Source organism: Mesoplodon densirostris, chromosome 13, assembly GCF_025265405.1.
Source record: "Mesoplodon densirostris isolate mMesDen1 chromosome 13, mMesDen1 primary haplotype, whole genome shotgun sequence".
In the NCBI taxonomy this organism is placed as follows: Eukaryota; Metazoa; Chordata; class Mammalia; order Artiodactyla; family Ziphiidae; genus Mesoplodon; species Mesoplodon densirostris.
In genome coordinates, this window is record NC_082673.1 from 55814059 (window position 1) to 55837845 (window position 23787).

At 46.5% G+C, this 23787-nt stretch overlaps 2 protein-coding genes across 4 annotated transcripts in view; both read left to right on the forward strand.

Annotated features, from left to right (window-relative positions):
• Positions 1-6144, forward strand: part of LAPTM4B (lysosomal protein transmembrane 4 beta) — a 72665-nt gene extending 66521 nt beyond the window's left edge. The window contains exon 7 of the mRNA XM_060116260.1: positions 3880-6144. Within this exon, the coding sequence (XP_059972243.1) occupies positions 3880-3957 (78 nt within the window). The 3' untranslated portion in view covers positions 3958-6144. The remainder of the gene's footprint in view (positions 1-3879) is intronic.
• Positions 6145-14971: 8827 nt separating this feature from the next.
• MATN2 (matrilin 2) overlaps positions 14972-23787 on the forward strand; it is a 156124-nt gene continuing 147308 nt past the window's right edge. For all 3 annotated transcript variants that reach the window (XM_060115607.1, XM_060115606.1, XM_060115608.1), the window contains exon 1: positions 14972-15180. The gene's annotated coding sequence lies outside the window, so the exon portion shown is untranslated. The remainder of the gene's footprint in view (positions 15181-23787) is intronic.

Genomic DNA, 23787 nt, shown 5'->3' on the forward strand with positions numbered 1-23787 from the left:
AGAGTATTTTTATGGTCAGCATTTAGTATGTGGTAATGGGGAGGTGAAGACAAGCCTGAGGGTGTCAGAATCTTAGTGAAAGGAGAATGTCTTCACCAGGCATCTTGACTTTGGTTAAAGGGTCCAAGGCAATAGAATATTTGAGAGAAAAAATCTTTAGGGGGCTTCCCTGGTGGCGCAGTGGTTGAGAGTCCACCTGCCGATGCAGGGGACACGGGTTCGTGCCCTGGTCCGAGAGGATCCCACGTGCCGCGGAGCGGCTGGGCCTGTGAGCCATGGCCGCTGAGCCTGCGCATCCAGAGCCTGTGCTCCGCGTTGGGAGAGGCCACAACAGTGAGAGGCCCGCGTACAGCAAAAAAAAAAAAGCCATTAGGATGTTAATGATTCAAAATGAAACTTTAAAACAAGTTTGAAAATAAATGGCCAGGCCTACTATGAAAATAAGTTTTTAACAAGCAAAAGGCAAATGTGCAGGACTTTTTCTTCTTTTTAAAGAAAATTTTGTGTTTAATCATCTGTGAACATTTTGGAGAGTTTGAGTGTTGCATTTTGCTCAGGGAAAAACATAAATTGGATGTGATGGCTGATTTCACTCCCTTTTAAGTAGCTCCACTGTGCTTTAGGGTCACTTCTTCAAGGATAATGATAGATAGGAATCAGTTAATTGTTTAATGAGGTTGGGGAGCATAATGCTGACACTCAGTCATGCAAAATCGAATGTTTCTCTTGCTGATCACAGCTCTTTCTGCTGGTTATAAGTTACCGCATGTAACGTGCACACACATGGGTACTGGAGGCTCAGTCCTTGAGTCAGATGTGCAGACGCAGAGGCCAGGGCTATGGCTTTGGTGTAGAGAATACACTTTGTTCCTCAGCTGGAGCTGGGACTTGTAGGCTTCCTAGTGGAGATACTGCTGCCAAAGACTGGAAAAGCTCCTTAAGGTGGACTCAAGGCCCTCTCCATGTCCTGGTCTTTGCCTGTCTTTCCCGCCTCTCCTGCACCACGTTCTCCCCGAAGCATTCACCTCACAACCCCTCGGTTCCCAGAAGGAGCTCTCCCTCCAGCTTCCCTCCTTTTGCCTGTGCTCCTGCCTCCCCACCTGCAGTGCTGTCCTCTTTCCTCTCTGCCTGATCCAACTTGTCCTCTTGGGGACCGTCCCCGCCCTCCGGCCTAAATCAGTTGTCCCTGTCTGTGCTTTCACACCTCGTCTACACCCACAAGTTGATCACGCTCAGTCTTACCCATTGCACCCATCTCTGCCCTCTCCAGGGTGTGAGTTCCTCAGCAGACAGCGAGGTGTGTTCCGGTTTGTGTGGGCAGGACCCAGCGCCCTCTGCGTCCTCGGTAGGTGCTGGCTTGTTGGGTGCGGAGCATATGGTTTCCTTCTGTGGGGAGCACGCAGGAACGCTTCCTGGCCTTGGACTGGCGTCCTGCGCTGAACGTGCCCTGGGTGCTCCTTCCCTTCTAGCAGCACCCGCAGCCGCACGTCGGCCCTGACTCTGCTTGGGTAACGCCTGATCCGAAGGACTCGGGACACAGGGGCAGCTCACTGCCACTTTGGGGAGCGATTCTCAGGCCCGTTGGCGTCCTCGTGTCTTGCTGAGCCAGTTACCCGCTTCCTCCTGTGCAGGTCCCGCGTTCCCAGGTCGGCCTACCCGGAGCTGGCCCTGTGCCAGTCTCCCCTTTGCCAGCCGCCCCGCCGTCTGGCCTTGTGGGCAGAGTGCTCTGGAGGAGGACGGTGTTTTCTCCCCCGGTCTGTGTGTGCAGTACAGCGTCCGGATCTTGCTGGCCGCGGCCCCCGGGGCAGCGGCACCGGCAGCCCCTCTTCCTGACGGCCTTCCCAGCACACCCCCATCTCAGGCAGTTTCCAGGGCAGGTGGCACCTCCCTCTCCCCGTGAACAGCACCTCTGCAGCCGTGTCTCAGCAGGTGGTTCACTAGCTTGGCCTGAAACGTTTCTACCATCCAGTGGGTTGAGCCAACAGTGTCTGATTCCCAGCCTTAGGGAGGCGACCCCTTTCCACGTTTGTTCCTTTCTTGAGTACCCTCGCTCAGCACTAATATCCGTTAGAGTTCTCTTTTTTCCCCCTTAGTTACTTCTCCATACCTCCAATCCCCTGTGAATAATTCTTTTTTAAGCTTTCTCTGTTCAAACCACTGGGTGGTTTCTGTCTCCTGATTGGACCCTAACCATGCAGATGCCCCCTGCCTAGAATGCCAGGCTCCACCCCTGCCCCAGCACCAACCGTACGGTCTCCAAGGGCCAGCCTAAATGATACCTCACTCATTTATGTGACTAACATCTTCTGAGTTCCAGCTAGTAAATAGGCCCTGGGCCCAGTCCTGGGGTTAAGTAAGACAGGGCTTCAGCCCGACAGGAGCTGTAAGACTGGAAGAAGAGAAAACTAAGTAGTGAACTGTGTTGAGTTAGAGAGGGATATGTGTGTATGTGTGTATGGGGGGAGTAGTGTAGGACAAAAACTTAGAACAGAAGCTTGAAAAGAGAATTTTAGTGTCCTCCCTAAAGGGATAAGAAAATGAAAATTCATGAAATTGATAACCATTTACCACTTTAAGTAATGTCCATAATAGAAAAAGTAACAAAATTTGGTTTTGTTTTCTATTTCATTTGTGAATATACTTTCTCTTTACACAAAGCCCTTGATCTGGGTGGGTTCTTTTTGTTTTGTTTTGTTTTTTAATTTATTTATTTGATTTATTTGATTTTTGGCTGAGTTGGGTCTTCGTTGCTGCACGCAGGTTTTCTCTAGTTGTGGCGAGCGGGGGCTGCTCTTCGTTGCGGTGCGTGTGCTTCTCATTGCAGTGGCTTCTCTTGTTGTGGAGCACAGGCTCTAGGCACGCGGGCTCAATAGTTGTGGCTCGAGGGCTCTAGAGCACAGGCTCAGTAGCTGTGGCGCACGGGCTTAGCTGCTCCACGGCATGTGGGATCTTCCCGGACCAGGGCTCAAACCCGTGTCCCTTGCACTGGAAGGTGGATTCTTAACCACTGCGCCACCAGGGAAGCCCGAGCTGAGTAAGGTTTTAACTCATCTCATCTCTCATTTCCTAAGGGCAGGAACTGTCACATAGTAGGTGTATAATAAATGTTAGTTGACTGAATAAAGGCTAATCATATCGAGTTGATATTCTCTCTGTTTTGTAACTACTCAAGGAAGCCAAAGTCAGCCAACGTTTTTTTAGGTTGACAGTTCATAAACAGTTACATGCAATTGTTTTTATACTTGAAATGTGAACAGAAACGTTATTAATCAACTTAATGCTGATACTTATTCGTTCCTCTCTAGCCGTTTACAGATAACATCTGCCATGTCAGGTGTGTATCACACAGTATGTTAGGTATTTTATAGACCTCTAATTCTCAGCTATCCCGATTGTGCAGGCATGGATATTGAGGTTAGCTAACCTACCCATGGTGTTACTGATCAGATGTGGCTGAGCCCTGGTTTGAGTCCAGATTGGTACCAAAGCCCTTGTGTTTCCCAGTCCACTGCTCAGATGTCACCATGAGGGGCCCCTTGGTCAGTCAGGCACCTGCCCTGTACACACATACACGTCACCCTGCAGCCTTTTTCCCCTTCAGAGCCACCGCCGACTCCTTCCTTGTCCTAGAGGCACCTTTGGACCCCCCAGGCACTGTGACATCCAGGTACAAGTGGACAGGGTTTGGAAAACTCAGAAAGGTCCAAAAGTCTCTTCCCTCTGCCTCTTTAAGGATTCAGAAAGTCTCTCATCAAAGTCTAGCCACTTGCTGGAAAATTGATATTGGTACAGGTTATGGGAAAAGTTCAATTAAAGTTAAAGCTCAGGGGAATGTGTGTGCACCTTTAAACACTAACCCGTGTCTTTTCTTCTTCCCAGGTGCTCTTACCCCCGTACGATGATGCCACTGTGAATGGCGCCACCAAGGATCCACCACCACCTTACGTGTCTGCCTAAGCCTGGAAGTGGGGCGTAGCTGAGAGCGACAGCTTGACTTCCATACATCAGAGCAATAGTTCTTCAATTTTACTTCTGAGACGAGCTCTCTGAGCTTACTTGTTGCTGAAATGCTACAACTTAAAATTTTAGATGTTGAGACTCTCTGTAGTTTGAACCATATGCTTGGCTAGAGCACTGTGATAGAGTAACTGTAGAATTCTTTCTGTGCGAGTGCGGTGGGCTCCCCTAGTCTTTCCTCGGCATTGAAACTAGCCAACAATCCGGATGAACCTTCTGTCCGAGGAGTCTGTTGTACGTGCTGAGCCCCAAAGTTGAAGAATTTGTGACCCTGTTCTCTCCGTTCCCTCCTTTCTCTTTGGAAAGCGTAAAATAAAATCAGAATTATACAGTGCTTCTCTTAGGCCATTCCAGTGTACAGAACAAACCCTTAGGAGAAGAGGAATCGTGGAAGGAGTCCACATATACACATAAATAAAACAAGAATTTCCTTAGATCCTTTATGATTTAAATTCAGTGACACTTTGAGTTCGCTGGTCAAGGATTTTGTCCACGGGCTAAATTGAGACCCTTTGTCCATCCCCAGCAGCGAGGACAGTCAGTCACCACCCCAGTGGCTGCTCTTGTGCACCCACGTCTGGGGTCACGGCGTGGCGTGTTAGAGGGGAACTGGTTGGTACTGTGTGGTATCAGGTTCTCCCTTTCTCGCAGTTTCCTTCCCATCCCCGCTCAGAGCCCCCTTTCACTAAGTGTTCCGCCCTAGCCTGACTCAGGGAGGACATCCATCAGCCTTTGTCAAGTGGAATTGCTGATACGTATTTACCCAACAATCTGAAAAAAGGTTTTCTTCTCTCCCTGCAAGGCACATCCTACTACTTTGAACCAGATTCTGAGTATGCCTTGTCATCTTTTAAAATGAGTGTAAAACAGTCTTCGGAAAGACGGGAGGTGGCAGGGGTGCTTTCCTTGTGAGATGCCCTTATCTTGACTACCCGCATTTCAAGGGACTTTTATATATTCACATGTTCAAAAGTCACAGCTCTCCTGTTTGTTCATTATTGAATGTGCTGTAAATGAAGCCATTTGCAATTAAAGTGAGATTTGCCCACATCCAAGAAAACCACCTTTTGACTCTGGTGATTGTGCCTGGCAACGCTTCTTGCCCAAGTGGGGCTGCGGTAGACACACACGGTTTGGCCTAAGGAGGAGGTTTTATGGCTTGTCTCACACATATGTTTGTTTTTTTTTAAATATTTCAGTGCTGGTAAAATCAGAGCATCTTAGGCCAAGAGAAATGGAGAGAAGCCGACACGAGCTTCCAGCATTCCTAACCCCGCCTCTGCCAAAGGTTTGCCAGCTCAGCTGCTTTGAATAGGATTGCTTTCTGTCCACAGTGCAGTTTTAATAAGCTGTTCAGATCTTACTGTGTTCCAAGGGAGATTAAAATAAGAGTGGTTTTGGCTTGTTCCTGAACACCCGTTATTTATTTCAGATAATTTGGAAATGTAGGATAAAATAAGAGGAGAGGGGGATGACTTTTATCTCTGAGAATCGGCCTCAGTCATTTCTAATGTATCTCATTAGTATTCTTTATAAACTGAACCTTGGAAATTCTGTTCCTTGAAGTTTTATACCCAGAAGATTAACCCAGGAAGGGTTGTTAGGTATGAGAAAGGCCTATCAGGTAACTTCACTGATCCCTGTGGAAGGCACATAGGAAATCACAGTTATTTGCATGTTACTCCCCATGATTTTCCAGTGCTTTGCCTCATAATTTTTTTACAATGTGAAAAATGGCACATGGTCAAGTGGAGAAGAGTGCTGGTTTTGAGACTACGTAGGGTCCTCGGAGAGGATCTTGTTCACGTGACACTCAGTAGCACCACAGGCAACCAGGATGTCACGATGCTGCTGGGCTTTCCTGACATAACAACCCAGGCTGAGCTCCAGAGCCGCCCCCGTACTTACTCTACACAGTAAGGAATTGTCTTCCTGTCTCCACTATGGAGAGGTTGTGATGCTTGGATTACACTGACCCCCCAGAGCCCACTCAGCAATTCGCTGTGTCCTTGTCATTGCTAATCCGGATATATACTTCTCTTAAATGTGTTTTAAACCCCACTTTAATATCCTGCTCCTTTCTTCTATTTTGTTGTCTACAGAGAAACAAAACAGTCATTACCTCAATTGCTCTCGTGCCTGTATACTTTCTGGTCACTTGTCGGAGGGTTCCTCGGGGTTTTTCATCTTGACCCCCCAAAACCCTATTTTAAGGTCATGGACATTCAGTCCAGCACCACCAGGTGTGCAAGTGGGCTCACTGATAAGTAGCCCAGTGGTGGGGGGGGGTGGTTTGAAGACTGTTTGCTGGACAGAGAGAAGAGGAAAACACACCTTTTGGCTTAATGGGGTCTGCCCACCCTAGAAACCAAGCTTCCGTTGCACAAGCCCGTCAGGTTTCTAGAATGGCACATCCCATGGAAGTTTTCAGGCCAACAGACTAGTCAGTCCCCTTCCTGCACCTTCTTCCTACATAAACACATGTGCCGCATCTCCCCTGAGTCTGATGTCCTTGTCCCTGCCCCACCCTATCCTATTGTCCCGCGGAATGCCTGACACTTCCCCCTCCCTTTCTCCCCCCATTTTTTTTTTTTAAACTCTCTTCTGGCCCCAAACAGACATTTGTTTAGTTTGACTGCTTAACTGAACCACACCTCATTGCATTTGTCTTTCCACCCTCAGTTCGTTAATCAACAGTACTTCTCAGTCATGTTCTCAATAGACCATCTTTAGAGACTGTAACCATTAAAGTTTTCTCCATAGAGGGGATATATTGTATTTGAAATGGTCACCATTGGAGAAAAAATCCTGCTGTGCAATCGGAGCTTTTGTGATAGAGGAAAACCGATGAGACTATAAAAACACTATTTCCATTTAAAAAGAAAAGATACGTCAGCTTTTGCAGCCAGTCTGGAAACGGACCTAAATGTTACTAAGTAACATTGCTTCTGGTCACGTAGGCAGACTCCTATGTTCTGGAGGGGAGAGGGCGGATGTAACTTATGTCAAAGGACTGCCTGCGTAAATTGAGCCATGTCAATCCCAGAAGTAGTGCCTGCTGCTGTGTAAAATGAGTTTTGGCCAGCTCGCATGTATGTCCTAAAAGGGAAGGAAAAAGGAGGCATTGCAAGGATGTCTCCACACCCATGGAATTCACTTCAAGTGTTTTTGCACGCTGGCCAGGTTTTCTGCCAGATGACTGGTGTATGGAAGCCAGCCAGATCTGCGACCTTCTGCCCAGAAGCCCACGCATTCCTACCGCTGACTGGTGTGTGGAGACAGCAGAAGAGAGAAACTGTCACCTGGCCAACCCAGAAAAAGTTACGTCAAAGCAAAACTCTCAGCTCTACACCCATCAATATGACCCTAGTTGGCAAAACAGCTGCTGCTCCAGAATGAGGAGTTTGGCTCAAAACGGCACGATGGACTAAGGTTTTATTTATTTTATCCCATCTAACACTTAACACATACTTTTTAAAAAGCCATTAGCAGTAAAAACAAGTTTTTACTTAAGTAAACTTATTAAGATGGGAACCTCTTCAACTCAGCAAATATATATTCCTTGGTGTGTGTCAAGATGTCCAGGGTATACTGTTGCAGTAGAGTTTGGAGAGGAACTGTGTGACCCGGGTAGATTGGGCGTAATTAGCCAGCATCAAGGGACTGAGCCATATTTCTCAGGAAAGCCTAGGAGGGAATGTGCCATCAGATTTTCTGCTAGTCACAGCCCAGTGCTGTGGCATATCAGCTCCCCCCATGAAAAGCCATATGCAACAACAGCTCCTGCATTCCTGGGACCCTAAATTTGGGGCATCCAATCTAGACCTTTTGAAGAGCTCATGAGGCTCCCATCTGTGGCCTCTCCACCTAAGGAAACGCCAGCTCTGCGGAAACGAAGGAACATTGGGTCTGCTCTCTGTGCGACGCGCACAGCACAAAGGACACTCTCTTGGGTGGTGGCCTTTGTGTGATGTCACTTTTCCCCCAGTATTCATTTTAGCTAAACAAATGTATCTTTATTTCACTGTTGTACTTTTGCAAGATCTTCCTTCAGTTCTCTCAATGTTAGGTTTGTTTTTTTTTTTTGCGGTAGGCGGGTCTCACTGTTGTGGCCTCTCCCGTTGCGGAGCACAGGCTCCGGACGCGCAGGCTCAGCGGCCATGGCTCACGGGCCCAGCCCCTCCGCGGCACGTGGGATCTTCCCGGACCGGGGCCCGAACCCGTGTCCCCTGCATCAGCAGGCGGACTCTCAACCACTGCGCCACCAGGGAAGCCCCCATATTAACTCTTTATCTCCATTTTACAGATGAAGAAACAGACTTTTAAAGGAAAATAACTGATCCAAGTTTCCACAGTAAGTGGCAGAGCCAAGATTTAGATGCCAATTGAGTCCATTTAAGCAGGTATTTCATATCTCTGAGACATCCAGAATCTCAGAATTCTGTACCTAACCTCTCAGTTCTTACTGATAAGGTTGAATTCTACTAACTGGAATGAACATATACCAAGAAGCAAAGCCAGTCATGTAAAGCTGTGTGAACTTTGTAAACTTAGGGTGGATTTTTTTACTTGAGGTTTGTATCACAAGTAAAGCTGTCAATTTTCTGTTTAATTAGGCTGAATCGTGTTCTGTGAATATCAGCTTTTAATTCTTATCATAAAGAACTTATTCAACTGTGGTGACCTAAATGGGAAGGAAATCCAAAAAAGAGGGGATATATGTATACGTATTGCTGATTCACTTTGCTGTATAGTAGAAACTAACACAGTATTGTAAAGCAACTATACTCCAATAGAAGTTTTTTTAAAAAGAAGTTCTTCAGGTAGGAAGAAAGATAAACTGAGGTGGGCCTTTTACAGTGGTTAATTGTTTTAAGTGAGCAATTTTCTTCTGAGGAAATTAGGCACAATTTTAAACTGCACTGATTTATCTTTAAGAAGAATATGTACAGTACGTTTTCAAGCATCATAAGGGAGTAGAACAGTGATGTAATGTGTCTGCATTATTTTGGAGGAATAGTTGGGGCCATGAGACCCAACTCCCTTCATTGTCCCCACCCCAGAAAGCCTCTCTCACGGTGTCTGTTTTCACGCCTCTCAAGTAGAGGCAGACTAGAGCAGCCCTCTCCCATGCGGCTGCAGGCTTTCTTCCACCCTGTGAGGTTAATGCAGTAAATCATCTGTGTCCCCGAGAGCCAACTTCCTTAAACATCTTAGTAGTGAATCCAGGTCTGACTCGGGTATCAGGAAACATTATAAATTTGTGGGTTTTTAAAAAATTACATAAGGGAATTCCCTGGCAGTCCAGTGGTTAGTACTCAGCGCTTTCAGTGCAGTGGCCCGGGTTCAGTCCCTGGTCAGGGAACTAAGATCCTGCAAGCTGCGTGGTGCAGCCAAATAAAAAAATAAATTTAAAAGATAAAAATAAAAAAGGACATAAGTAATGTATTGCAAGAAAAAATAGAAAATAAAGCCAGTAACTCATCCTTTGGGTCTCATCTTGAAAGTCACTTCCTTCTGGAAGCCTTCTATGACCCACTAGTTTGGAAGAGATTCATTTTATATTGTACCATAGCAGAGCATACCATAGCATCCCAATCAAGGCTCATTTTACACTCTGGTTCCTGTGGCTTTTCTCTTCTGTAATCTCCCAATAGATAAGAAACTCAGACAGAAGCTGTGTCTGTGTTCCTTTCCCAGCACCTGGCACTTGTTTGGCAAATAGAACGAACTCAAAAATAGTTACTAGAATAGGAATAAAATAAGCATGAGAGGAATTAAAACCACCTGTAACCCCACCCACGGTGATTGTGACTAATTCTTAACAACAACTCAGTGGGGCTCAAGCTCCACAGAAACCACTTCTCCCAGAGGAGACCACTGGAGGAAAAAAAAAAATCTCATTCCTATAGACTGTGCAAGGGAACAAAGGGAGGTCTCCTCCATAGACCCTATGAGCGTGTCTACTGTGGGGCTGGGGCGCCTTCTAGAAGTTGTAAAGGTGATGGGCAAAACTCAGCAACACGGTAATAGAAGGATTGATCTCTGAAGGAAAATTAAAGGACAGCTAAGATGAGGGGCTGGCTGATGCTCTGCCACAATTTGCAGTCAAAAGGAAATGACATTCTTAGCTCTATTCTTGTGATCAAGGTCCTTTTATGTGAGCCTAATTCAGTAGGGCTCTGAATGAAAAATCGCTAGATGTGCCTCTCCCTTGAATTTTCTCTTTTCCCTTTCCTAGTAGATCAATGTATTGTTAAAACAATCAGTGACCAGGACTTCACTGGTTGCGCAGTAGTTAAGAATCCGCCTGCCAAGGCAGGGGATGTGGGTTCAATCTCTGGTCTGGGAAGATCCCCCATGCCACAGAGCAACTAAGCCCATGAGCCAGTACAACTGAGCCCATGAGCCAGTACAACTGATGTGTTCTTCAACTTCCCGGGCACTTCAGATTTAAATAGAACCCCTGAAAGGCTGTATATGATAAAGCATGCTTGTCTTGCAGCCTTTACAAGAGTATCTCAAGATTGCAACAGTAAAGCCTTGCACATTTCTCTGTGGTGGGGACCACAGACACTAGTCCAGAAGTCCCCACCAGCAGGTAAGTCCTGCAGTGGAAAGTAGTAATCAGAGGAGGAGTGTGAACTCCAGAAAAGGTGTGTGAAAGCACAGGAAGGGAAGCTGAGGAATGGGGCAAGAAGCCCCCGTGCCCATGTGCGAGAGACCTGGTTCCAGGAAGGAGAGTGTTTCAAGCAAGCTGTGCAAACATGGAAGAGAGGCAGTCTGATTCAAGAAGAGACTAAATGTGTTTGCATGAGGACTCAGAACTAAAACCTGATGTAATCCACATGCCATAGAATTATATGATTTAATGGTTCTTAATATTATTCAGTGTCTTGCAACCATCACCACTATCAGTTTTAGAACATTTCCATTAACCCCCAAAGAAACTCCACACCCATAAATAGTCACTCCCCCTTCTCCCCCCAAACTTCTCAGCTCCATGGATAGTCTGGAGCTAACGTTGAAGCACTGCGGGTCTGCACCCTCTCATCAGGCCTGGCCAGGGATGCTGAGCTGTCTTAAAACTTGCTCTAGCTAAAAGAAACGCTCAGCTCTTTCACACTTTGGTGATTGCATCTTCTTTTCTACATGTTTTGGTTCAGAGCTAGGGTACATATAGCCAGTAATGTTCTGGCACTTTCTGTACTTGGAAATTGCTTTGTCAATTCTTGTTTTAAATGAGTCAAGACATTTCCATCGCTGCTTTTCAGAGAGTGCTCGACCAACAAAAAATTGTTCACTTTATTGCATTACGTCTTATTTTTCTCCATCTTACGATTTATTGTGTCTCTCAGCAGTTCACTGCCTTATTCCTTATTCCTTATTCTTTCCACTGGACCATCTGTAGCATTCCCCCTTCTGTTGGATCACGGTAATAACCATGTTCCAGTTATTTTCTTCAGCAAGAGAGAACGTGGAAAAGCCACATTCGTTCTTCTGATATTTTTGTTATTCTTCTGATATTTTTGTTATTCTTGAGTTTATTGAGCTTTGCCAGCATGCTGGAAGGTTTTATAGGACAGATACACATACTCATTGCCCAAGTATCTTGCAGTCTGATTTAACACCAGGCAACCGATGCAGACAGAGACTCAGTAATGGCGTGGCGAGAAGGCAGTTAGCTGAGTGTCACAGGAATGAGGCTACTGGCTTCTAATAGCAGGTGGCTCTTTGCCAATTCCTGGGCTTCAGGAGGCAAGAAGCAGCAGTCTGCGTTGCTGAGTGATGCTTCCACACATAGCAGGTCCATCCTCCACTTCGAAAGTGGAAACTAGTCTCCAGGGAGACGGGCAATGTTTCAGCCTTGTCAATATCCAAGGAAACGAGTCAGATTCCGTTCAATCTTGCCCAGGTTTTAAGGCTCCCCACGCCATCCTATTAGCTCATTCTTGATAAGTAGCCTCATCAGCCTGATTCCACAAAAAGCACTCTAAACTCCAGGTTTAAGGCCACAGCAGCTCAGTCTCTTCCACAGCACGGCATAAGGAAGATGTGTAAACAAGCTAAAGGCCTGGTCCCTGCCCTCGGGAGCTCATGATTCAAGACAACATAAAAACATGTGAATCCTCTTTCCAAGGTGGGATTATATGTTTATTTAGAAATCATTTCACTTGGGATGATGGTGCCATCAGCCAGCCTGTCCTCAGGGGGACCTCTGACATGGAACTAGCTGTCCACATTGATGGGGCATCTGGAAGGAAGCACTGCCCCATGTCGGAGGGTTCCTTACCCAAGGCTGGAGTGGAAACCCAGCCACGGCTTGGCAGGGCTCCCCTCTCTACCTTATCTCCTGTTCTGACCAACTGGCAGGTGCCCCAAAGGAATGACAGCTCCTCTCCCAGGGGAGCCATCCTGCCCTTCTGCTTGAGTGGGATAGGGACGGGCTCCAACAGTTTACATGTGACTTAAACATCATCAGTCACCTAGAGAAACAGTGCGAGTGAGGTGACATTGCAATTTTAGATTCTTCCTCATTTGTGTTCTGTGGAGCTGCCCGTTGTGGCCCTATCTTGTCAATAAAATTGATGTTTCTATTTTCAAGAAAAAAAAATTCAGTACAAAAGTTATTTTAGGCTATGAGTTCTGTGAGCCAACCTGTCTGCTCTTTGTTTTCCTTATATTCTGGTCCTCTTCTCTTTGATAGAGTCTCATTTGAATCTGCCCTCTAGGAAGGATTCTAATGTGCAACACAAAGCAAAAGTTCTAATGTTTGCAAGGAACAAATGAATGCTTAGGGCCTCAAAGTCTATATTTGAGGCTATTCATGAATGTGAGGCCTGGGTCAAATGACTGCCCCCCGCCACCCCCAGCCTCATTCTGTTCCATAGTAGACCCCCTGCAGAGACAGAAGTGAGCTGAACCCAGTATAGCTACCAAGGTGTAAGTAATTTAAAGTTATGGATTCTAACTCATGAATTCTAAGATACTACACACCCTCGTTCTTGTCTGCTTGTATGAGTGCCCACCTGAGAACAAGAAATCATACTTTTTCTGAATAAGGTTCTCTACATTAAGCCAGTAGCAGGGCCTCTGGCAGAAAAGGCAAATTTGGGCTTTCCCCAGCAGCCTTTATTATTATCAACTTGCATTCACCCTAAAGGTAACTGGGAAACTAAGCCGTTGTTTTTTCTTACTTGATATTTCAGGATACTGAACTCGCTTTTGCTTCTTCTTCTTCTTTTTTTTTTTCCCCAGCAGACCTGAAGATCATTCCACAAGGTGAACAACTCACTGACCTATTTGACTTGGCCGCAGGCATGCTTTGTACAGAAATTTCCTCTTCTGAAGAATTCTGATAGAACTCCCTGGGCAAAAACATCCATCTTAGTTGGCATACACCAGAATCACTGAAATCTGTTACTACTAAATTACAATTCACTAAAATTTGTAAGGATTTCGGAATTACTGTTGTTTTCCTGGTTAAATTACTGGATCATACTGGTGTCTTGAAATAAGGCAACACATTTAAACTGTAAGTTTCCATAAACTGTAACTTAACTTCCCCAGCTCCTAGGGGATTTTCACTGGCCCAGACTCGGGAAGAATTTTCATTTGTGGGATCCAAGACTTCAGAGACCAAACATTTCCTGAAGACTTTCCTCTGCTTTCTGACTTCCACCTACCTCCTCCCAAAGACATACAAAGAAACTATTTCTGATCAGTGCAGGCAGCCAAGAGTGCCCAGTGGGCCTAAGGTGCAGGGTAAGGGAACATGAATCCAAGATTCTTTCTTGGCCTTAGGATACCACTGAGTTGCCCGATGGCTTGAGTATGTTGACCCCTTGCCTTATGGCTAGGATTTTAATTACCCACCTGGAGCTTTCCTGAAAAACTGATTTTGTACAAGGTTTTTACTCATATTCCAGAAACCAACTCTATCATCAAATAGGAGTGACAACGGTTCGGAGTAAAGGCGGCCAAGAGGACTTCAATGATCAGATTCTGGCACCAGACGTTTTGAAACGTGTTAGTTCTGCTGCCCCTCCCCCATAGCTTGTTAAAACCTGAACTGAGTGGTTGGGTTAATGGCTTGGGGTTGGAATTTTGGAGCAATTATTAGGAGATGTCCTAGCCTGTTGTAAAGACCCCACTCGCCCCCAGCTGCCCAGGAGCAGGGAGAGCTGGTAGAGTGGCATTCCCCAGCCCTTTCCCTGCCACTGACCAAGCCTGGCTTTCGCATCCCTCCAAAGTTCCCTTGGGGACCTCTCAGGGCACGTTCCCCCGCTTTACAAAATTGCAAACATCTTTGCCCATAATTTCAAAAGTCTTCCCCGGACTAGACTTTCTCTGCTCCTTCAGGGTAGGAACCTTGTTTCCTTTCCGTCCTGGCATCCTTAGTCCCGTCCCCACCCAGGGGCCTGGTCTCTGGCCAGTGGACGCTCTGTTAATATGAACTGGCACCGGTGTTCTGGGCACTGCCAAGAGAGCTCCTGGCACTTGTCACCAATTAGCCCAATTCTAACCACTTTCTTCTTCATCATCGTCATCGATGGTCTCCTCCTGTAGATCATGACCCCCAGTTCAGGAAACAGGACCCCCATCATGCCTTTCTCCCTCCAGGAGATGCTCTCCTCCGCTCCCCACCCCACTCCCCCAAGACCCCAAAACTCCTTGTTTTTCTGAGCCTGCGTGCGGCTCCAGACCCCTGGAGTCCGATCCCCGCCTGGGCTTGGGGACGGACCCCGCAGAGCGAGGCGGCAGCAGGCAGGGCGCGCGGCCAGGGTGCCCAGCTCCCGGGGCTGCCTGCAGGGTGGGGCGGTCCTCGCGGCCTATCCCTCTCCGCTCCTGCCCCATCCCCAAACAGTACACCCCTCCTCCCGCCGGCCCGCTCCCCACCCTCCGCGGCGCCGCCTCCCCCGCCGCCTGCCGGCGCTGGCCCAGAGCCGCCCAGGCAGCCAGCGAGCGAGCGGAGCGCTCTGGGATGGGACTCGGAGGGAGCGGCGAAAGAGGAGACAGCTGCAGCACCTCGGGCTTCTTCCTCGGCTCCCACGAGCGATTCCCGAGGAGAGCCGTGGCTCTCGGAGCGGCGAGGAGGCCAGCGACGAAGACCCGGGAGGCTGCGCCCTTGTCTCGCTTCCCAGGCGCCGGCGGTGGCTGCAGGTGAGCGGGGCGCGCTCTCCCCGGGGCCCTGCCTGGCCCCGCAGCCCCGAGGCGCAGACAGACAGACGGACAGACAGGCAGAGCTTGGGCACCCACGCACGCGGGCGCGCCCAAAGGCCCGCGCCCCGGCCCGTGCGGCCCCGCGCGGCCTCTCCCGCCGGACGCCCCGGGCCCCTGGCTCCCGACCCCTCGGGGCAGAAGGCGAGAGGGAGGGCGGCGCTGCGGGACCCCCGGCCGGGGCCAGTTGGGCCGCCCTGGCCGGGCGAGCTCCGCGAGCTCCCTGAGGCCGGCGCAGCGCGCGGCAGCCACCCCGCAGTGCCCCGTGGGGGCGCTGTGCCCCGCCGCGGGGCCGCCCAGACCTGGCCTCCACCGACCCCGGGAAAGGGAGACTTGTTGAGCGGGGATGCTGTGTGATTGCTGTTCAGCTGGCCAGCGGATCGATTCCGACTCCCCGCCTCGGTCGGCTGGTATTTTAATGCCCGTGTCATCTGCATTTTGTTCTTGGTTCTCTAGGACAGCTAAAGCTCCAGCTTCCCTACATTGCGGAGAAAGGAAGGAAAGGGGAGGGCGTTTTGTGGTAGTTGCTAGAAACCCCGAGGGCAGTTTGGAGAGAAGACAGAAAAATGGGGACCCTCTCTCGTTAAGGTCTCCTGGACTGGACGCCCAGGAAGGTAGCTCCTCGGGAACACACACTCCCGCCCGGAACAAACCCAGTTGACCAAGTCCCAAATCGTCGTAAATCAGGGAGCTGGGCTGCATCTGCACCAAGTGCGTTTAATTGGTTTCCCGCTGCGGGGGTGGGGGAGGGGCATGGTCAAGACCAGAGACTCTGGGGTTGGCTTGCTTAGGTTCAGACCCTGGCTGTGAGTGAAGCTTACAGGTTGGCAACTTTGGAGTTACCCAACTGCTCTATGCCTCACTTTCTTCATCTGTCCAATGGGGTTGATAGTACCTAAAGGGCTGTGAGGATTAAATTCAAGTCCTTAGAACAGTTCCAGGCATTTTAAGATTGGTGATTAGCTCCATCACCTGTCTCTCCAGAAAAGCAAGGCGTTCCTACAAGCAGTCACTTCCTCTACAAGTCAGGAAGGTGGGCCCTCTGTGGGTACGTGAGGGTGGCAATTGATCTACATGTATTTAACTGGAGTTTTCCATTCAGGAGTGCATCCTACACGGTTCTCCCTGCCTGTTTCTCCCAGCCTCAGAAAACCATATTGCTGTTCCCTGGTTTATGGTCTGGAAAGTTTCCTCCCAGCCCCTGAAGCTTGGTCCCTTAGAAGCCCCTGTTGAGAATGCAGGTAGATATCTGTTGGCTTTTCACCCTCTGTTTTCCTATCTGCCCAAACTTTTAGTCCTGCCAATAGAATTCAGTCAGACCTCTGTGTTGCCAGGCGTCTCTTTTCTACAGATCCAGGGTTCCGGGCTCAGGAGTCCAGGCCCTGGCAAGCTGGAGGCGCTGAGGCCTGAGCTCACTGGCTGGAGGTACCAGCGTCCACTTCTGAGACACCCTCAGATGGCTGTCATGCTCTAAGCTCTTACCAGCATCACCATATATCTCTGTTCAGCAGGAGGTAGTTGAAATGAGGCCCAAGATTTAAAGAAAAGGAAATAGAAGATTTCTCCTTGAAAGGTAGACAGGAATAAGAGGATCACTGAAGGTTCTACAGAGAAATCCCACAGTTTTCCTAGAATCAGCTCTGCCTGGGGCAAAGAGGGAGTGCCAGTGTAAACGCTGGCCTGCAGGGTGTTGGGTGTGAGGCTGGGTGGGAGGTGAGAAGGAACAAGCTGGGACTCGGGTGAGCAGCTGAGTTTGAGACCCGCCAAGTGAACCAGAGCCTCGAATGCTACCCCTGGGCCGGGACTGGCTCCCCTCTGGTTTTTAGCATGTGTGTTTAAGAGAGCCCTTTCCTGGGACTCCCTGTCTTTAGGGAAGCTCAGGAGGGCACCCCTGTTTAATGTACGTGTGGGAATAAGTCAGGAGGGTCAGAGGAAGAGGGAGGCTGAAGTGCCAAGCATAGAGTGGAGGCTATCATTGCTGTTGCTAATAAACAGTGCCAGGGAAGCCCTTCCAAGGGACCAGTTGCCACTTGGAGCTCTAGCCGTGAGGTCATCTTTACACCCTTCCACGTGGCTCGTTAGACAGCCACCACTGCCTTACCTGGTAGGACCCTGAAAGAGACTCAGAGAGAAAGGCAGGGCTGGGCTCCATCCCAGAGGCCTCGGCTGTTATCAATAATTGGTGGTAATGATGCTGACAGTGATGAGAGGTTGTGGGAGTACGACCCTGATCTTGGCACCTGGGGGACCTGGGTTCCCGTCTCAGCCCTGCCACTCATTACCTGCAAGGATTTTGGAACATTACTTAGACTCCCTGCCTCAATTTTCTCATCTGTAAATGGGAATAGAATTGTTGGGAGAATTAAATTAGTTAACATACATGAAGTACTTAGTATAATGCCTAACTCAGAGTAAGTGCTCAATATTTATTACCTATGCTTATTGTTACTATTATCTGAGCCTCAGTTATATCATCCATTAAATGGGGATGATACGATCTATGTCATAGTGTCGTTATAAGGGTTAAATGAGATAATTAATGTGAATTAATCTGCCAGTGCTCGGAGTGAGTTGATTGAAAATAAGATTTTTACTGAACTATCTGCATGTAAAGTCAGTGGCTGAGCAGGTGGACTAGCTAACATTTTTCGAAAGCTCTTTTTAGAGTGTTGTCAGAGAAAACTTTACTGTTGGAGACCGTGGCTCCATCCCCATTGGAATACGCCACTGCTATTTTAGGTTATTGTACTAGTTTCTTATTGCTGCTGTAACAAATGACTGCAAACTTAGTGCTTAAAACAACACAAATTTATTGTCCTTCAGTTCTGGAGGTCAGAAGTCTGAAATAGGTCTCACTGGGCTAACATCAAGGTGTCGACAAGGCTGTGTTCCTTCTGGAGGCTCTAGGGGGAAATCTGTTCCCTTGCCTTTTCTGGCTTCTGAAAGGTGCCTATGTTTCTTGGCTCCTGGTCTTTTCTTCCATCTTCGAAGCATAGCAGCTTCCAGTTCTTCTCTTCCTTCCCCCTTCTCCCCCCTTCTTCTCCTTCCCCCCTTCTTCTCTCTTTTATAAAGACCCTTGTGATTACGTTGGGCCCACCTGGATGATCCAGGCTAATTTCTCCTTCTCAATATCCTTAGCTTAAAATCACATCTGCAAATTCCCTTTTTCCACAAAGGTAACATATTCACAGATTCTGGGATGATTAGGTCCTAGACATCCTTGGGGGGCATTATTCTGCCTAATAAATAGTTATTATTAGAGAAAATGATTTAAAGCAAAGGATTTTTTTAAAAGATTTATTTATTATTTATTTATTTATTTTTGGCTGCGTTGGGTCTTAGTTGCAGCACGCAGGATCTTCGTTGAGGCATGCGGGATCTTTCCTTGTGGGTGCAGGCTTCTCTAGTTGTGGCATGTGGGTTTTCTCTCTCTAGTGGTGGCACGCAGGCTCCAGGGTGCGCTGGCTCTGTAGTTGTGGCGAGTGGGCTCTGTAGTTGTGGCGTGCAAGCTCAGTAGTTGTGGCACGCGGGCTTAGTTGCCCCGTGGCCTGTGGGATCTTAGTTCCCTGACCAGGGATTGAACCTGCGTCCTCTGCATTGGAAAGCGGATTCTTTACCACTGGACCACCAGGGAAATCCCAATCAAAGGATTTTATCTCACTCTGTTGAGGGCTTATCCTTGCACCTTCCCAGTTAGGTGAGTTTGTTTTCACTTGTCTTAAAGATGAGAAGCTCAAGACCACAGGGGTCAAGACTATGGGTCAAATCTTTTGTGAGCCCTGGGTTGCTTCAAACTCAGTTCTGAAGTTGCTACTTTCACAGTTTCTCCCTTTCTTTGACAAACCCTCAACTTTTAACACTAGCCCCTCAGAATGGTCTCCTTTTCCCCATCAACAGTGTTTGCTGATTTTTTCTAGCTCCTTCTCCTTCTCCATTTCCATTGAAATACAAAGAATGCCCCCATCCCTAAGATCTCCTCTAATAAAATTACCACCTCTCTGAAATTTCCAGACAATGTCTGTATTAGTTTCCCATTGCTGCTGTAATAAGTTACCACAAACTTAGTGACATAAGACAAGTTTATCGGAAGCAACCTATACATCCATCCACAGATGAATGGATAAAGATGTGGTACATATGTACAATGGAATATTACCTAGCTATAAAAAAGAATGAAATAATGCCATTTTCAGCATCATGGATAGACCTAGACATTATCATATTAAGTCAGACAGAGAAAGACAAATATCGTATGATATCGCTTACATGTGGAATCTCAAAAAATGATACAAATGAACTGATTTACAAAACAGAAATAGACTCACAGAAAGAAAATAAACTTATGGTTGCCAAAGGGGATAGTGGGTGAGGGGGGAGAGATAAATTAGGAGTTTGGGGTTAACATATACACACTACTAAATATAAAATAGGTAGACATAGGGCTTTCCTGGTGGCGCAGTGGTTGAGAGTCCACCTGCCGATGCAGGGGACACGGGTTCGTGCCCCGGTCCGGGAAGATCCCACATGCCGCGGAGCGGCTGGGCCCGTGAGCCATGGCCGCTGAGCTTGCGCGTCCGGAGCCTGTGCTCCGCAATGGGAGAGGCCACAACAGTGAGAGGCCCGCGTACCGCAAAAAAAAAAAAAAAAAAAAAAAAAAAAAAATAGGTAGACAACAAGGACCTACTATGTAGCACAGGGAACTATACTCGATATTTTGTAATAACCTATAATGGAAAAGAATCTGAAAGAGAATATATATATATTATATATAATATATATATGTATAACTGAATCACTTTGCTATACACTTGAAACTAACACAACATTGTAAACTATACTTCAGTTTTTTAAAAGTTTATTATCTTATGTTTCTGGAAATCAAAAGTCTGAAATGGTTCTTACTGGGTGAATTGTTCCTTCTGGAGGCTTTAGGGGAGAATCCATTTCCTTGCCTTTTTCAGCTTCTAGAATCTTCCCTTATTGCTTGGCTTGTCCCCTCCTTCCATCTTCAAAGCCAGCAGTGTCAGGCTGAGTCCTTCTCATGCTGCCTCACGCTTCTGTTTTTAAGGACCCTGGTGATTGCATTGGGCTCACCTGGATAATTCAGGATGCTCTCCCTATTTTTTTCTATTTTTTAATTGAAGTATAGTTGATGTAGGGCATCTCCCTATTTTTAAAGTCAGCTGATTAGCAACTGTAATTCCCCTCTGCTGTGTAATGTAACATATCCACAGATTCTGGGGATTAGGACATGGACATCTTTGAAGGGACATTATTTTTGCCCACCCCAGGGCTTGAGAAGGAGTTCCAGGTCAGGACCAGCTGTGCACCCTCATTCTTATCAACACCTCTTCCAGAATGTGCACAATAGCCCACTCAAGAGAGAATACCCATTAGCCTCTCTCTAAAATCTCTGCTGCAGCTCACATCTCTCCCTGAATCCCTTTGTCCATGGCATGATCAGAGAGCAAGGGTGGCAGGAGTAGCACTGCACACTTCTCTTGTTAAGTAAATTTTTAATCAAAAGAACAAACGAAGCAACTGACAAAGGATTAATCTCCAAAATTTACAAGCAGCTCATGCAGCTCAATAACAAAAAAACAAACAACCCAATCCAAAACTGGGCAGAAGACCTAAATAGACATTTCTCCACAGAAGATATACAGACTGCCAACAAACACATGAAAGGATGCTCAACATCTTTACTCATTAGAGAAATGCAAATCAAAACTACAATGAGATATCATCTCACACCAATCAGAATGGCCATCATCAAAAAATCTAGAAACAATAAATGCTGGAGAGGGTGTGGAAAAAAGGGAACACTCTTGCACTGCTGGTGGGAATGTGAATTGGTACAGCCGCTATGGAGAACGGTATGGAGGTTCCTTAAAAAACTACAAATAGAACTACCATATGACCCAGCAATCCCACTACTGGGCATATACCCTGAGAAAACCATAATTCAAAAAGAGACATGTACCAAAATGTTCATAGCAGCCCTATTTACAATAGCCCGGAGATGGAAACAACCTAAGTGTCCATCATCGGATGAATGGATAAAGAAGATGTGGCACATATATACAATGGAATATTACTCAGCCATAAAAAGAAATGAAATTGAGCTATTTGTAATGAGGTGGATGGACCTAGAGTCTGTCATACAGAGTGAAGTAAGTTAGAAAGAGAAAGACAAATACTGTATGCTGACACATATATATGGAATTTAAGAAAAAAATGTCATGAAGAACATAGGGGTAAGACAGGAATAAAGACACAGACCTACTAGAGAATGGACTCGAGGATATGGGGAGGGGGAAGGGTAAGCTGTGACAAAGTGGAAGAGCGGCATGGACATATATACACTACCAAACGTAAGGTAGATAGCTAGTGGGAAGCAGCCGCATAGCACAGGGAGATCAGCTCGGTGCTTTGTGACCGCCTGGAGGGGTGGGATAGGGAGGGTGGGAGGGAGACGCAAAAGGGAGGGGATATGGGAACATATGTATATGTTTAACTGATTAAATTTGTTATAAAGCAAAAAATAAAAAATAAAAAAAATAAAAAGAATGAAATTAGAACACTTCCTAACACCATACACAAAAATAAACTCAAAATGGATTAGAGACCTAAACGTAAGACCAGACACTATAAAACTCTTAGAGGAAAACATAGGAAGAACACACTTTGACATAAATCACAGCAAGATCTTTTTCAACCCACCTCCCAGAGTAATGGAAATAAAAACAAAAATAAACAAATGGGACCTAATGAAACTTAAAAGATTTGGCACAGCAAAGGAAACTGTAAACAAGATGAAAGGACAACCCTCAGAACAGGAGAAAATATTTGCAAATGAATCAACGGACAAAGGATTAATCTCCAAAATATATAAACAGGGCATGCAGCTCAATATTAAAAAAACAAAGAACCCGATCCGAAAATGGGCAGAAGACCTAAATAGACATTTCTCCAAAGCAGACATACAGATGGCCAAGAAGCACATGAAAAGCTGCTCAACATCACTAATTATTAGAGAAATGCAAATCAAAACTACAATGAGGTATCACGTCACACCAGTTAGAATGGACATCATCAGAAAATCTACAAACAACAAATGTTGGAGAGGGTGTGGAGAAAAGGGAACCCTCTTGCACTGTTGGTGGGAGTGTAAATTGATACAGCCACTATGGAGAACATTATGGAGGTTCCTTAAAAAACTAAAAATAGAATTACCGTATGACTCAGCAATCCCATTACTGGGCATATACCCAGAGAAAACTATAATTCAAAAAGACACATGCACCCCAACGTTCATTGCAGCACTATTTACAATAGCCAGGTCATGGAAGCAACCTAAATGCCCATCGACAGATGAATGGATAAAGAAGATATTGTATATATATACAATGGAATATTACTCAGCCATAAAAAGGAATGAAATTGGGTCATTTGTAGAGATGTGGATGGACCTAAAGACTGTCATACAGAGGGAAGTAAGTCAGAAGGATAAAAACAAATATCGTATATTAACGCATATATGTGGAACCTAGAAAATGGTACAGATGAACTGGTTGGCAGGGCAGAAATTGAGACAGATGTAGAGGACAAACGTATGGACACCAAGGGGGGTAAAGGGGGGTGGGATGAATTGGCAGATTGGGATTGACATATATACATTAATATGTATAAAATAGATAACTAATAAGAACCTGCTGTATAAAAAAAGTATGTAAAAAAAAAAAAGAACATGTAAAAAGATGCACAAACCATAAGGGAACAGTACAATGGATCTTCTGCAAAATGAACACTCTCATGTGACCATCTCCTAGATCGGCACCCCAGAAGCCCCCCCTTTGTGCCCACAATTACCCAATTAATTATCACCTCCCCCTGAAGGTCACTGCTCTTCTAACTGAGTTTGCCTGTTTTTTAAGTAAATTTTTTACTGAAGCATACATATAGAAAGGTGCACAAATCTGGCGTGTAGCTGGATTATTTTTCATGAATGTGTAGTCAGCATCCTGAGTAATCAGCAGAACATTCCCAGTACCCCATAATGCCCCCCTCATGCCTCCTTCTGTGCACTGACACCTCAAGTGTAACCACTATCCCGATTCCTAAGACTGTAGATTCATTTTGTCCATTTTGAATTTTATTTTCTTCAATATTATGTTTGTAAATTTATGATGATATTGCACCAAGCGGTAATTCACTCGTTTCTATGGTTGTATAATAGCCATGACTCCACCACAGTGTATCTGTTCTCTTGTTAAGGTTGTTTCCATTCACACTTCAATTTGAAAGGGAGTGATTCCCTCCCTGTATCTCCGTTGTCCTAAACTCAATCCGACCAGCGGCGAGTAAGAGACGGCGAGTAAGAGACATTGTATGGAGCTACTGGGCTGGAATGGAGGGTTAATGTGTGTGTGTGGGGGGGGGGGGTGTGGGTGTGTTGGTGGAATGGATGGGGGTGTTTCTGAGGTTAGCATTGTAAGACAGGGCCAGATTATGGGACTTTGAGCGCTAAGCTAAGGAATCTGGATTTTT